This window comes from Polistes fuscatus, unplaced genomic scaffold, assembly GCF_010416935.1.
Source record: "Polistes fuscatus isolate 324 unplaced genomic scaffold, CU_Pfus_HIC Scaffold12, whole genome shotgun sequence".
In the NCBI taxonomy this organism is placed as follows: Eukaryota; Metazoa; Arthropoda; class Insecta; order Hymenoptera; family Vespidae; genus Polistes; species Polistes fuscatus.
Window position 1 is genome coordinate 3,978,537 of NW_025113020.1, and position 14,220 is coordinate 3,992,756.

The 14,220-nt window shown below is 31.2% G+C and overlaps 1 protein-coding gene, 1 long non-coding RNA gene and 1 other non-coding gene across 13 annotated transcripts; 1 reads left to right on the forward strand and 2 right to left on the reverse strand.

The window, feature by feature from the left end:
* Positions 1–1,699: 1,699 nt before the first annotated feature.
* Positions 1,700–11,263, reverse strand: LOC122513445. 11 transcript variants are annotated; one of them, XM_043629803.1, is made up of 9 exons: positions 10,956–11,188; positions 8,369–8,417; positions 8,081–8,156; positions 5,754–5,856; positions 5,212–5,343; positions 3,937–4,379; positions 3,443–3,668; positions 2,746–3,007; positions 1,700–2,436 (listed from the first exon to the last, which is right to left on the reverse strand). In XM_043629803.1, exons 3-9 carry the CDS (start codon positions 8,153–8,155, stop codon positions 2,001–2,003), a joined length of 1,677 nt encoding a protein of 558 aa, XP_043485738.1. In that variant the 5' UTR covers position 8,156; positions 8,369–8,417; positions 10,956–11,188; the 3' UTR covers positions 1,700–2,000. The 11 variants fall into 11 exon arrangements, with proteins under 11 accessions (XP_043485738.1, XP_043485736.1, XP_043485732.1 ...); XM_043629801.1 differs by having other exon boundaries at positions 8,248–8,417; XM_043629797.1 differs by having other exon boundaries at positions 8,369–8,453.
* On the forward strand, positions 4,656–4,728 carry Trnat-ugu. The gene has a single exon. It is a non-coding gene; the product is annotated as a tRNA-Thr (tRNA).
* A 1,669-nt stretch (positions 11,264–12,932) lies between the features above and the next one.
* Positions 12,933–14,055, reverse strand: LOC122513144. The gene is made up of 3 exons (XR_006302690.1): positions 13,742–14,055; positions 13,353–13,647; positions 12,933–13,107 (listed from the first exon to the last, which is right to left on the reverse strand). It is a non-coding gene; the product is annotated as an uncharacterized LOC122513144 (long non-coding RNA).
* Between the last annotated feature and the right edge of the window lie 165 nt (positions 14,056–14,220).

A 14,220-nucleotide genomic window follows, 5' to 3' on the forward strand; every position in this document is an offset into this window, starting at 1 on the left:
AATTAATAAACTATATATATAGATATATATAAGATGCCTATGAGGAGACATTTGATGTCACCTAATTAGTCTTATTTTCTTCGAAATTCGAATTATAACACAATGGCTTATCATTTACACGCTCTAACATTACAAGTATTGTAGTGATTGTATTGACGCTTTATCATTGTTTCACACTTCAATAATTAAATACGTTTTACTTGAGAAATATAAAAAAAAAAAAACAAAACAAAACAAAACAAAGAATCGCTCGCGTACGATCTTTGTTCTTTTTTATTATTATTATTATTATTATTATTATTTTTCTTATAATAATATATAACTGACACTTGAATATAGTCAAATAATGCGCGATGGTGGTGGGGGGGAAACAAAATGGCCGACCTATTTAGACTCCAAAGAAAGTTTTTGAGTGTCGCGTGATGATATATTCGGGCGTATTTTATTGTCCGTTTTATCGGTTAGATTCTTCGATCATTCGTGACATCGAAACAATTGACAATCGATTAATAAATTATTCGATCGGGAGATTATAATATATAAAGTAAAACAAACTCTGAAGAGTTTGAGCTAAAATCTAAAACTTTGCACGCCCCATTTCGTTATTTTCGAAGTAGTGGGGAGGGGGGGGGGAAACCAAATCGGTTAGATTCTTCGATCATCGTGACATCGAAACAATGACAATCGATTAATAAATTAATTCGATCGGGAATTATAATATAAAGTAAAACAACTCTGCAGAGTTTGAGCGAAAATCTAAAACTTGGCACGCCCCATTTCGTTATTTTCGAAGTAGTGGGGAGGGGAAACCAACCAATTGGAATCACAATTTCGGAGTCCACAAAATGAGGTTAGAACAAAAAAATAATTATCATTGAGTTATAGTAATGAAAAATTTCATACCTTAATACGTTAATTAATACTATTAGTAAAAAAGAAACGCAAATTTTGTCGAAGAAGTAATTTTAATATTTGGGGGTCCTTTTGGGGACCCTTTTCGATATTCCAAGGCCTTAATCTTGGTACCATTTAACCCCTTGTCCTACAATGAATGAAACTCGAACCTGATTCGTGGTACTTCGGACCAATAGCAATCGACACGAGTCAGACTCGTGGTTCAATTGTTCTCGAGATTTTCTTATTTCAATTACGCGTAAACTTCCGTTACGTTTATTGGTTTTTCTTTATAATTCCTTCAAATAATTAATCATGTCAATATAAAAAAGACAATCTAATATTAATAATAGTAATTTCTTGATTATTATGGCCCAACCAATCGGAAATTAATTGATAGGACAAAGGGTTAATCCTCCATTACCTTGTACTCCTTCTTTCTTTTTCTGATTTTTTTTTGTTTCTTTTCCCTATACAACAACAATTTATCTACACAATAAATATTGAACATTTTGAAACATCGATGATACAATAAGTAATTCGAAGGCCGTATCAACGTTGAAGGTTAGTAGTAAAACTTTGTAAAATGTTTCCTTTAATTTAAAAAGCTCGTTCTTTTGTCACGATTCCCCATTAGTCATCGTTTGACACCATTGCTACGCGTTACAGATCACAGAATTGTAGTCTCTACTTAAAATCAATGGTCCTCAAAATGATTCAATCTCACAATCAGCCTAAAGTCGGCTCGCGTAATGAATCAACCATCGAATTGTAAATAATAATTTTCTTCCTCTCTTTCTCTCTCTCTCTTTCTCTTTATACTTATATTCAACGTATTGTTCTTATTGAAATTACACAAATATATATATATGTTTAACCTATATACAGCTTAAAATATATTCATCGTTTGTACCATGTGAAATTTCAATGATCAAAAAAGGAGGACTAGTTAAACTCGACTATAATAATCGATTCGCAGAATTGATTCTGAAGTCTTCTTATTTCTTTGATTAAAAAAAAAAAAAAAAAAAGGAAAAGAAAACCGTTTAAAGAAGTAACATATAATAATAATAATAATAATAATAATATTAATAAAGTAACAGATTTCAAACTTCATCATCCTCTATGCACAAAATAGTTTCCCTTTTTCTTTCCGATTCCTCCAATAGCGTATCAGTTTCAACTTGTCCTTCCAACGGCGAAGGAATGGTCAAAGATTCGTCAATGTCAAAACCGTGACTGTCATCGGGATTTTCCGTACGACTTTCCTCGGTGCTCAATGAAGTCGATATGAAATATCTTAAATCGTAATCAGCACTCTCAGTGGCACCTTGGGTGTTCAACGAGTATCTGCTCGATTGGGACTCCCTTTGACTTTTATCGAACGAACGTCTTCTGTTGTCGTCAGATCGAGCATGATGAAGCTTAGGATAACGTTGCTGTCTCTTGAGACTTTCTCCACTGTTTGCTTTTGATCTAAATTCTACCTCGTCCATTACGCATCTAGTGTAATCCACGCTGAATCTGTCCACCGATAGTTTTCTAAACAGTATATTTATATAATACGAAAGTGTAATATGTCACAAGATTTTTAAGTATATTTGTAATACAGGTAATCCTCCTATAACAGGGTTCATAGGTTCCTAAAAAACCTTCCTTGTGTTGAGTGAAACCTTATTGTTTAAAATCTAAAGTTCATTATTTTCAAGTAATTTTCTTTTGAAATATATTAAGCAACCATTGCATTATCCAGTGTTGTAGGAATACAATGTTGTACCAAGATTTTCCTAATTTTTTTATCGTCTTATAGGATTCCGTGTTGTAGGAGGGTTACCTGTACATCAAACTCACCTGTAATCACTTCGACGGAAATCCGGACTTTTTCTAAATTCCAAACTGGCCTTACGATGGCCCATCGATTTGTCCAACCTATGTTCACCACCTATTCTGTCCAACGACATTTTACGAAAATTCGGGGACGATGATTTTCGAAAATCTCGCGGTGATACTTTTGATGAATCCCTAGAAAGGGTATTGAGATCATCCAGATATCTTACGTCCACTGAATTCCTTTTCCCAATTACGTACTCGGCAGGATACTTGTTGTATACACCTAGGACATATTAGTTTCAACGTAGTTTACTTTTAAAATAGAAAATAACGTGCATAGTAAAGTTAATATTTAACCGATTTTCAAGTATAAATATATAATATCTTCGTCTAACGGTAAGTCAGCCATTTTGTTTTTCAATGAAATAATAACCTCCCAAAAAAAACCCCAAATACTAATTTTCATTAAACATCAAACTACATATTCATATTTTGTTAAAGTTTTTACTATTATCGGTTACGGAATGCATACGACTATGCAGTTTAATTTTTTGGAATATTGCTATTGGTGGATTTTGTAAGAAACCAAAATGGCGGTCGAAAAATGGCGGACTGTTTTATTAAAAATCGATTCAGTCTCTTTGAAAATTAATATTTGAGAATATTAAAGATAGGTGATTATGATTTGGAACCAATATACGTCGTAATAAACACTAACCTGATAATCTAGGTGAATATATATACCCAGAAGTTGGCCTTTTTGATTCCATGATTTCCTCGACGTCTTCGATTTTTGTTTGCCGAAGCAACTGATGGCGTCTCGCTGTATCAGATCGATCTCTGACCCTTAACGTAACCGGTCCTTTATTAGGAATATGAAGATCCATTGCCATGGAAGCTTGACTACCAGTTAACTTTGGATATTCCAAACTTTCCCGACTGACCTGTTTCAAAATTTACGAATGTTGTAATGCAAATGCCGTTAAATATCTTTTAATAAATGGATATATTAAATGAACAGATAAATCTAACATCCTAAGTTACGGCATGAAATATATTACGTTATAAATTTATCAATGTAACGCAGAAAGTACGATATCAAAAAAAGGTAATACTTAATGCTGAGAAAGATAAGATTAACGTTGATCTCGTTAAACAAGTTACTTCACAATTTTACTCCATAATGTATATATATTAATCGATTTTACTTACTTGAGGTGGACTGTAAGCTGGATTATCAACGGACAATGCATGTCTCTGCAATAATTGTGGATTTAAAAGCGCACAGCCTGAATATTGAGGAGCCTCTCTACGCGGTGATTTCTTATCTATCAAAATCGGAGCACTGGGACTCTTTTTGATCGTATGGGATATACTTTTCTCCTGTAATTCTCGTGAAAATCTGACCAATTCTGCCTTCAATTGTCTTCGAGAAATTTCCTGAGCGCTCGGGCTCAAGCTACGATTTATCCTGAAGAGGCCATATTGATGATCCCATTTATTGTTAGTCGTTTGACAAGACGTGGATCTACGATTTCGTTGAGTTTTAGCACCTTTCAACGTACTTTGATTGAATCTAAAACGTGCCGGTACCACTTTAGCTGCGCTATCGCGTGCCTCGAAGGTCATCACGCATACTGCCACAACGATAAATCCTAAAACGATAAAGGATTTAAATAATATCTGTCATATTCTAAATACGTTTCTTTTGTTTTTGTTTACACATCATTTCTTATATAGATAGTATCTAATTTAATTGTAAGAAAACCCGTTGCATTGACGACTATTAAAAGTATCCACGTAATTTGTTAAAATGTTTAATTAAAAATAAATATATTATAATTTAGCAAATGATTAGAAAAATGTTATAATCGAAAAATAATCGTGGCTAAGGGGACTCTGGTAGAATTATTGTTAGCTTCCTTTCACAAGCCTCCATAGCTCAGGGGTTAGAGCACTGGTCTTGTAAACCAGGGGTCGAGAGTTCAAATCTCTCTGGGGGCAAATATTTTTTTTCATTTTTTTTTTCGTTTTTTCTTACAAAACAATAATAATACAAGTATACCGCGTAATAATTAATTACAAATATGTTTTCTCATAAATAATAATAACATTTATAAATTTTTACATCGATTTTCTTATCGATACGCGAGAGAGAGAGAACAAAATAAAATCATTTCCAATTGTTTCTTTCTTTCGTTCGTTTCGAATATTCCAAAGAGATTTATATTAAATTAATGTAATAAAATTTATATTATTAATATGAACAAATAAAACGAACAAAATGTATCGGTGCATTTAAACGATGGTATATACAAGAAAAGATTAAATTAACGATAAACATGTATTTGTAAATGTATGTTAAATGTTTATTCAAATATTATCTACTAATATAATATCAATGTGAAATGATCACGAACACCTGTGCACACCTGTTAAACACATATTTATCGTTTATTTATATAATTATATTATTAATAAAATTACCTCCTACACCCATGACTATCGGCCCGGCGTAACTGAGGTTGTTCAAATGAAACTCTCTTGATTCATTTTTCACTTTAATCGTCAAATTACCTCTTATCTCTTGCGCCACCGACAATTGATCCGCGTAATAACCTGTTCAATGGACATAGAAAAAAAAAAAGAAAGAAATAAACAATAATAAGTTCAATCTTCGTAGAAAATGAGAAATATAATATTTAATACTAAAAAGATTTTCTCTTATTGAACCAACGCAACATAAACGAGTATATTATTCCTGCCTTATCGATCAATTTCGTCATCACGATTCCTAACCATAAATAAATAACATACGTTAATTAAATAATTAAATAATTATGTTTACTATGTTTACGTGTGTAAACTGAACAATAATTTAAGAAAACGCTTATCTATAAGAAAACTTTTCAACTAGGAAGCAACATAAATTTGATATTATCGTTAAAAATGTTAGAAAAGTTTGGTTAGAAAATTGATCGATCGATCATCTGATTGGTTCCGACATTATTTTCCTTTTCCAAACTCACCAATAGTCGCCATGCAAGCTCCCAAAAGCATTAAGAGAAGTCCGATACCAAGAGCTTTGCAGGCATGCCACAAACATCGCGTTGTCACCTTCCCTCTGACCACCTATTCGAGGTAATCTCATTCATTAAGGATTCATTGATCAACCTAAGTGCAAAAGAGAAGAGACGAGGAGTCCGATCATGCTCGGAAATTCAATTTCCACTTTCCAATGCTATTTCAAGCCACTAAAATAGAAGATAACACAAATAGCTTTCTCTCTCTCTCTCTCTCTCTCTCTCTCTCTTTATCTTTAGCAAGAGAAGTTGATGGTTAACATATTTTTCCTCAATGATACGACGCAACGCAATCGTAAATTAGAATTAGAATTTAGATACTTGATACTTCGGAATGGTATTTTTTCTTGATGAGGAATGTGGATGTTAAGGAACGTAAAGTTTTCGTATCGCAAAAAAAAAGCTTTAAAAATACGAAAATAGTATAACAAGTTAAAAGAGAAAAAATAATGGTACGAAAAATTGAAGCGTTAAGAATCTAAATCGATTTATCCTAGATTTTTAATATTTTCTAATTAAATTAATACATTTTCGCAAAAAAATTAAAAATACGAAATAGTATAACAAGTTAAAAGAGAAAAAATAATGGTCGAAAAGAGCGTTAGAACTAGCGAGGTATATCCGATTTTTAATTCTCTAATGAAAAATACATTTTTAAATCCGTTCTTATTGACCCCTCTACAATCTTATACAATTTGCTAAAACATTGTTATACAATTTGCTAAAACATTTATTCTCAAAATCACAAGCTGCTGCTTCTGCTGCTGCGCCTGTTGCTGAGTTTGAGTCCGATCAGATTATCAACATTGTTAAAAAAAGAAATTTCATTTCAACCAGACCCTCCTCGAACACTTATCGAATCTAATTGTATTCCTTACCACCCCCACCCCTCTCCCCTACCCTTCCCCACATATGAAATTAAACTAATCGAATGAATGTCTTACGATCGGATTTGAAATAAGTATTACTACTACTACTTTTCATTTTGGATCGGTCAAAAAATTGAACGATACGAAAGTGAAAAAAGTAGAACAACGCGATACACTATTATATCAGGATTAAAATGAAATTTAATACCTTTTTACGTTCTATTGAACTACAATACGTAGGATTAAAGATATGCATAGAAGAAAAGAAAAGATTAAAAAGAAACAAATGGTAGGAAGAAAGATGGAAGAAAAGAAGAAAAAAGTACGGAGAGGTGGGGGAGGGGGGCTAGCCCCCACGAGGGGACCGGAAAGTATTAGAAGTAACGCTTCAGAGAACGATTAAAAGTCGAAATAGTCGAAGCGAGTGAATTTCAAAAGGTAGAAATGAGAATATGTATTATGCGATATATCACGTCTTCTACATTCCATTTAAATTTGTTCACAAACGTACGACACATGTCTCTCTCTCTCTCTCTCATGTGTGCCTAAACAAATATGCGCTAGCTTTGTAACGTCCTTTGTCGTTAGAATAACTGAACGAGATATTACATTCGTTCGCATCGCACGCGGAAATGACGGACAGAGAAAATGTTTGAAGAGAGAAAAGAATGAGAGAAAAAGAGAGACGACACACGAGGAAATTGAATCGAACGAATCCGAGAAACAAATAAAACAAGAAGAAGAAGGATAGAAGATAAGAAACTTATAGGATTAAATGTTCGAATATTTTTCTATCATTATTTTTGTACGTCGATTTAGATATTTTTAAATAAAAGAAACAAAGTAGTTTAATATTTAATTGTACAGTAAAATTTCAATGTAATTACGGTCTCAAAATGGAACTCAAGGGGCGGGGCTAATGATTTTTAAACCAATGGCGACAAAATACTTGTAATTATTAATCCAATCAAATGATTTTTAAATCACAGGGAAAACGGAATCCCGCCAAATTTGAAAAATTGTCTAAAACGAGTAATTGCAATACAACGACAGATTAAAAATTAATAATACTTAAAGTATATCGTTAATAACAAATGAAATAATTAATAATTGTAAACTACGCGTTGTTCGTTCTTTTTTTATCAGATTTTTATATTTGAATTTTAATTTGAAGGTTAGGTTACATGTATAAAAGAATCGGCTGCCATTAATTTCTCTTCGATTGTTTTGGGAAAAAATAAAAGGATGGAAAACTAAAAAGATGATAATTATAGAAAACGCGACTAAATTGAAAGTTTACTGTATTTCTACGTCTCGTTTAACCATTTGAAAAGAAACGTTTTAATAATTAACTATATTTATTAATTGTAATAAAATGAATAAATAGAAGAATATGAAACGAACCTGAACGTTCCATTGCGCCCCTGGGCCACATGCTCTCCTCTGAGTTCCTTGCCAACGAATGCTTTCTTGAGGCATTCTGTTCTTTTCAAAAATTTCAAAACTTTATTATCCCTTTTAGAGTACTTATAGTTCTCGTTTAAAAGAAAATATATATATAGAATACTTTCCTATCTGAAGAAATTGGAAAAAACAAATCTTTTCAAAGAGAGATAGAAACGTTATGGTCAATCGTAAAAACGAAGCCAACCAATCAATCAATCAATCAATCAATCAATCAATCACGCGTACACTTTCGATTTTCTTGTTCATCCTTCTTCATTGTCGTCATCCTTTCGTCCTAATTTTCATAACGACGTGTTTCTCATTAAAACACCTAGGACACAGTGTCAGTGATCATAATTTCAACATAAAAATAAAACGAATGAGATACAATGATAAAATTAATTAAACAATTTTAATGATAAAACGTAAGTGAGAAAAATAATAAACAAAAATGAAATGAATTGTGATCATTTAACAGACGTTTCAACTGAACAAAATAAAATTGAAAATATATAATTATTAATAGAATAAGAAAAAAGAAGAAAATCAAGAAGAAAACTAAAAAGAGTAAAAATAAAAAAGAAAGAAATAAAGCGAAAAGAACATGTGATAGGTGTGTACTAGATAAAATTTCGATCATAAAACTTCGATATCTTGAAGATAAGTCATCTAAGAGTTCGCGTGAAAGCATTGAAGTGGATAACAACCCTTTGAGAATGTCAACCTGAATCGAAACTTTCTTCTCACCCTCTCGTTTGAGAAAAAAAAAAAGGATAATAAAAAAAAGAAAAAGATCAGACACAAAGCAACGATAAAATTAGAAAATTCTGTTTCGTGTGTTTTTCTTTTATCACATTGGCGTAGCATCGAATATATTTTTTAAAAATGTGTATATATTTTTTTTTTGTTCAACAATTCGTTTCGTAGATTTAGTTTGATCGAAAACAATACGATCGGAGTCCGCTTTACTAAAGATATAATCGATATATATATATATATATATGCAGAGGTGTATCCACTAAAGAACTATTGTTCGACGATGCCTTTATTCTGGTCCTTGCTGTACAGTTTCGTCTGACCCATTTTAGATAGATATTCCGTATCAGAAATTCGCATTTTCAATTACAATCATTTTTTAATAAATAAACCCTTAATTAAAGTTTAACTATTTAAACGTCGTTCGGATTTACACCATATACAAGGTGTCATAGAATAAATGGGAAATACATTTCTTCGTTTACATTTTTGTTTTTTTCTTTTCTTTTTTTTTTTTTTTTTTTTTTTTTCTTATTTTATTTCTTTTCCCATTTTTCGTCCACGTGCAAGGATAAACGCATTTGTTACGAATAAAATTAAAAAAAAAAAAAAGAATATTTGTGTTCAAGTATGTTGAAAGGATATCATCAACTATTGAAAAATGCGAAAGCTTTAAGACCCTTATACAGGGTGTAACTAAATAAATAGGATCGAAAGTATTGTATCATAAAATATACTTCGAAATAAGAAAAAACGGTAGTAGTGAAAATTCAACAAGTTTAAATCATGGGAGCAACAAGGTCACAGACAAGAGGACCAACAGGAGCAATCCACGTGTTTAGAAATGGGTAACCGTTTTGAACACAAATTTTTACGATTAGTCAATAAAAAAAATTACGACGATGTTCAATCGTAAATCAAACAAAGACATCCGATAATCAATTTGAACATCTTATTTTCGTTTAGCGAAATAATCATATCGATATTAAACACCATAATTATTTCAAATGGGACACATATGAATTTATATTTTTCCATTTATTCTATTGTCACACCTTGTATAAATATATTCCTCGTATTTTTTATTAACAAAAAGGGGGATATACAACGTGAACAAACGATTTAACTAAAAACACCATAAAAAAAAAAAGGGAAAATAAAGTTACTTTATACATTTTTATTTCTTTTTTATTTGTTTTTTTTTCCATCGACACGAAAAGGAAAGAAAAAAAAAAAACAACGTACGATGATTAATCCCAATAATCGGAATGAAAAAAAAAAAGAAAAAAGAAAACTGAACGAGAATCATTTAAGTTGATATTAAAAGATATTATATACTGTTACAATGTTTGTACAACCAACAAGTGTTTGTCTCAAACATTTTCCTAACTTTAATCCTGACTGTCGTCCTGTCAAAAAAAAAATCTTCTCACACGTGTCCCTAAAGATCATCGATTACCTAACCCAAAATGCTTAATTACCAATGAGAAAATAATTATCAAATTAAACGACATTTAATGAATTCGAATGAAAATAAGGTGCCAGTCGTTCGTTTACCTTTGTAAAACAATACGAAACAATATAAAAATAAGTTTTCAAAGTCAGGAATATAATAACATGCCCCAAAAAAAGAAAATTAGATAAAAAAGATAAAAAAATTAACTGAACGAAAAAGATTGACAACTGAACGAAAGAGAAAGAAAGAAAAAAAGAGAAAATAAGAGAGAGAGAGAGAGAGAGACAACTTGACTCACGGATACAAATGTTGAAGAAATTGATGAAATATAAAGGTGCATAATCCTGAGTGCAGAAGATCAACCGGCTTGTCTTGTTGCGTTGCACCAAATATTAATTCCCACCCCCAAAAAAACAAAACAAAACAAACAAACAAATCAAATCAAATCAAATCAAATCAAATGAAACAAATTTTCCCCACGTATATGAGATTAGATTTTTCACGTTATGATATCAGTTTCGCGCGTGTTTCCATCTCTCTCTCCCTCTCCCTCTTTCCCTCTCTCTCTCTCTCTCTCTCCCTAATTCTCAATGATAAACGTTAAATAAAAATAATTAATACGATCATATTCTTCTTATCAATGATATATCATCCTCCAATGATACATCCGCGCCCAAATGGTTGGAAAAAAAAAAATAATGCTCGAAGAGGAGACTACGAAAAAGCCTCGTCGTCCGTCGGCCGACTAAATCACACTCGAAGGAAGAAGAGAGGATATATCCAGAAGGAAGACTAAGAAAAGGGGGTGAGGTGAGGTGAGGAGAGGATCCGGACGTATCCGAGGGAGTGCCTCTTCCCAGCATCACCTGTTGGTTCGTATCCCGGTCGTGACTCGTTCGTGTACGGGTCGAGAGACACGGCCACGGGCCTGGACCATCTGAACGAGGGGTGAAGGGCTAAAATCGAGAGAGAGAGAGAGAGATAGGTGCACTTTAATGCGCATACGCAAGCGCAAATCAATGTGTTTTATCGCGCGCGCTTTTCTATAAAGATTCTACTCACTCTCTCTCTCTCTCTCTCTCTTTCTCTCACTCTCTCTCACTCTCTCTTTATATATATATTCATATTTCTATCTTGTTTTCTTATCAATGACAATCCAGTCCTTCCTTAACACTTACAACCACCAGCACCGGGAACCACTGGGAACCACCAGAAACTACCCCAGTTTTGATGAGTGTTTTTATGAGAAAACATTTAAACTTTCACTCGATACTTTTCATATCAAGAAGATTTAACGAAAGGTATTGTCAAATCAAGTATTTTTTATATTAGAATAGATTTTGTTTGTTTGTAATGGATAAGATTCTATACGGCAGCCATTATCATTCGTATACGTATGTGTTTCATTATAATCAAATAAATTATGTAGAAGAGAAAATCGATTTTATTATTCTCCTAATGCGTATTATCTTTGAAAATTGTGTCGTGTTTGAATGTATATATGTGCACATAATTGTGAAAGTGGTCTAATTCTTATATCTTTTGTTTTGAGATATTTCAAGGATTACATTTGAATATTAAATGAATTCTATTATAATATTGAAATAACAAACACTATCTAACGGTTTATTTTTAACAATATCGTGAAAATGATTACGTTGAATTAATTTAGTTTAAATTAGTGTGGTTTGAAATAACTGATAAACTTATTTTTTTTTTTTTAATTTTCACTTCAGACCACTTTCATAATCATGGGCACATATATATTGTGATAATTGGAACGATCGATGAAACATAGTAAACAGTTTGATATGATTTCTTATTAATCCCTTGTCCTACTCGCCAATTTTCGATTGTTTAATAATAATGATAATTATTATTATTATATGTAAAATTAAAGTAAGAAAATATCGAGAACAAGTGGAAAAACGAGTCTGACTCGTTGTTGTAGGAACAAAGGGTTGATTGGCTGAATAAATGATTATCTAGCGATTATGTTTTCTTCGTCTTGTTCGATACACGATTAAACTTCTTTTCTGATTTATATGTTATTTATATAACACAACAAAATGTGCACGACAATTATTTCAATTTTCAGTATTGACGGATACTACTCAATGTATTATTATTTCGATAAATTAACGAGAAATCATTATCTTCATTTAATACAAAAATAAAATATTGTTTAAATGTAAACGATGAATCGTCAAAAAGATTAATTTAATTATTTTAGTTAAAATATGAAAATCTCTCTCTCTCTCTATGAAATGATTTTAACATAAAGTATAATGTATGGTTTTTTCATAAAAACTTTGTCCATAGTTTTATTTAAATCTTTTGTTCATAATGCTGATTAAACTTAGAGATTAACAAGAGATATATTATTTGATATAAAAACGCGACAATATTAATTGTTCTCTCCTTGAATTATTAACATTATTCTAATAAAAAATACTCTTATAACACTCTCCGTTAAAATTGAAATCTCTTGCTTGCTTCCTTTTTATTCTTTATTTTTGCCTTCGCAAATATTTTTAATCACCTTTTTACCACCCTGTACTTTTTCTTTCACAGATATTTTGATTTTCCTTCTTATCCTGTATTTTCTCTTTCTCCGAGATTTTTCTTTTAATACGGAAGGACTTTCAATGAAAGCCTTATTTTCTCTGCAATATTCTATTAATATTTTCCAATGTTTATCTGTCTCTAAAACAATTGGATTGCCTATTACGATAAGAAGACACTTTGCTCGAGTTAAAGCAACATTGAATCTCTGAAAAAAGAGAAAATATATCTATATTTTATTTAATTAAATTTAAATAAATATAATTAACACGTTCCGTCCCATGTGCATCACCGGTGGTACACGTTAAACTTAATCTTCAGGCCACGTGTACCACCGGTGGTACACGTAATCATATTTATTTAATTCGTTAAACATCAAATGACCTGAACGACAAGTCAGGCAAAAATGGCTTGGCAAGGAACGTGTTAATAATTAGAAATAATTGGATATACCTTTTCGTCGGATAAAAATCCAATATTTTCTATTCCATCGTGCTTTAATATACGAGATCGTACAGTAGTCCAAATAATGATTTCTTTTTCACATCCCTGAAACGTTTCTACGGTACCAACAGTTATAGACTGCCAATTTTTCTGTTTCAATCTCTTAACTATCTCGATTTTTTGTCGTTTAAACGGAGATACAATGCCTATATGTTTTTGCTAAATTTTTAAACCTCCAATCTTTTTACCCATTAATAATTGTAAATACTTCATTATTATAGATATTTCTTCAAGATTATAAATGCTATAAATCAATAATTTATATTTACAATAATTATACGTATAATTGATTAAAGAAAAAATGATTTTACAAAATATTCTTATGTACAATTTCTTACCTGTACGAATATTTTGCTTTTATATCTCTACCATCGGACGAATGAAATATTATAGGAAAATTTTTGTTAGGTAATGTTGACCATCCAATTGCTCTATTAACAGTTTCTGCATTTCCACAAGCAATTAATTCGTTTCCATAAAATTCTTGATTAGATACATGTAATATACACTCGTGACTTCGATAATTTCGTTTTAATTTGGTTACATAATTCTGATCATAATTATTTTGTTCGTTTTGTTTATACAAAGAACGATCCAGTAATCTCTTTAACATTGATATACCTAAAGAATATATTTTTTATATTTTATATATTAGGTCAATTTGTGATTTATTATTATCCTTAGATTCAAACAAAAATGGTATTATTGTCTCTGGTTCTGTTGCTTGACTGGCTTCGTCAATAATTATATAAGAAAAATAATCTTTCCTTACTGTTTTATAAACGAACCTACAATAAATAATAATATTATTTATTTA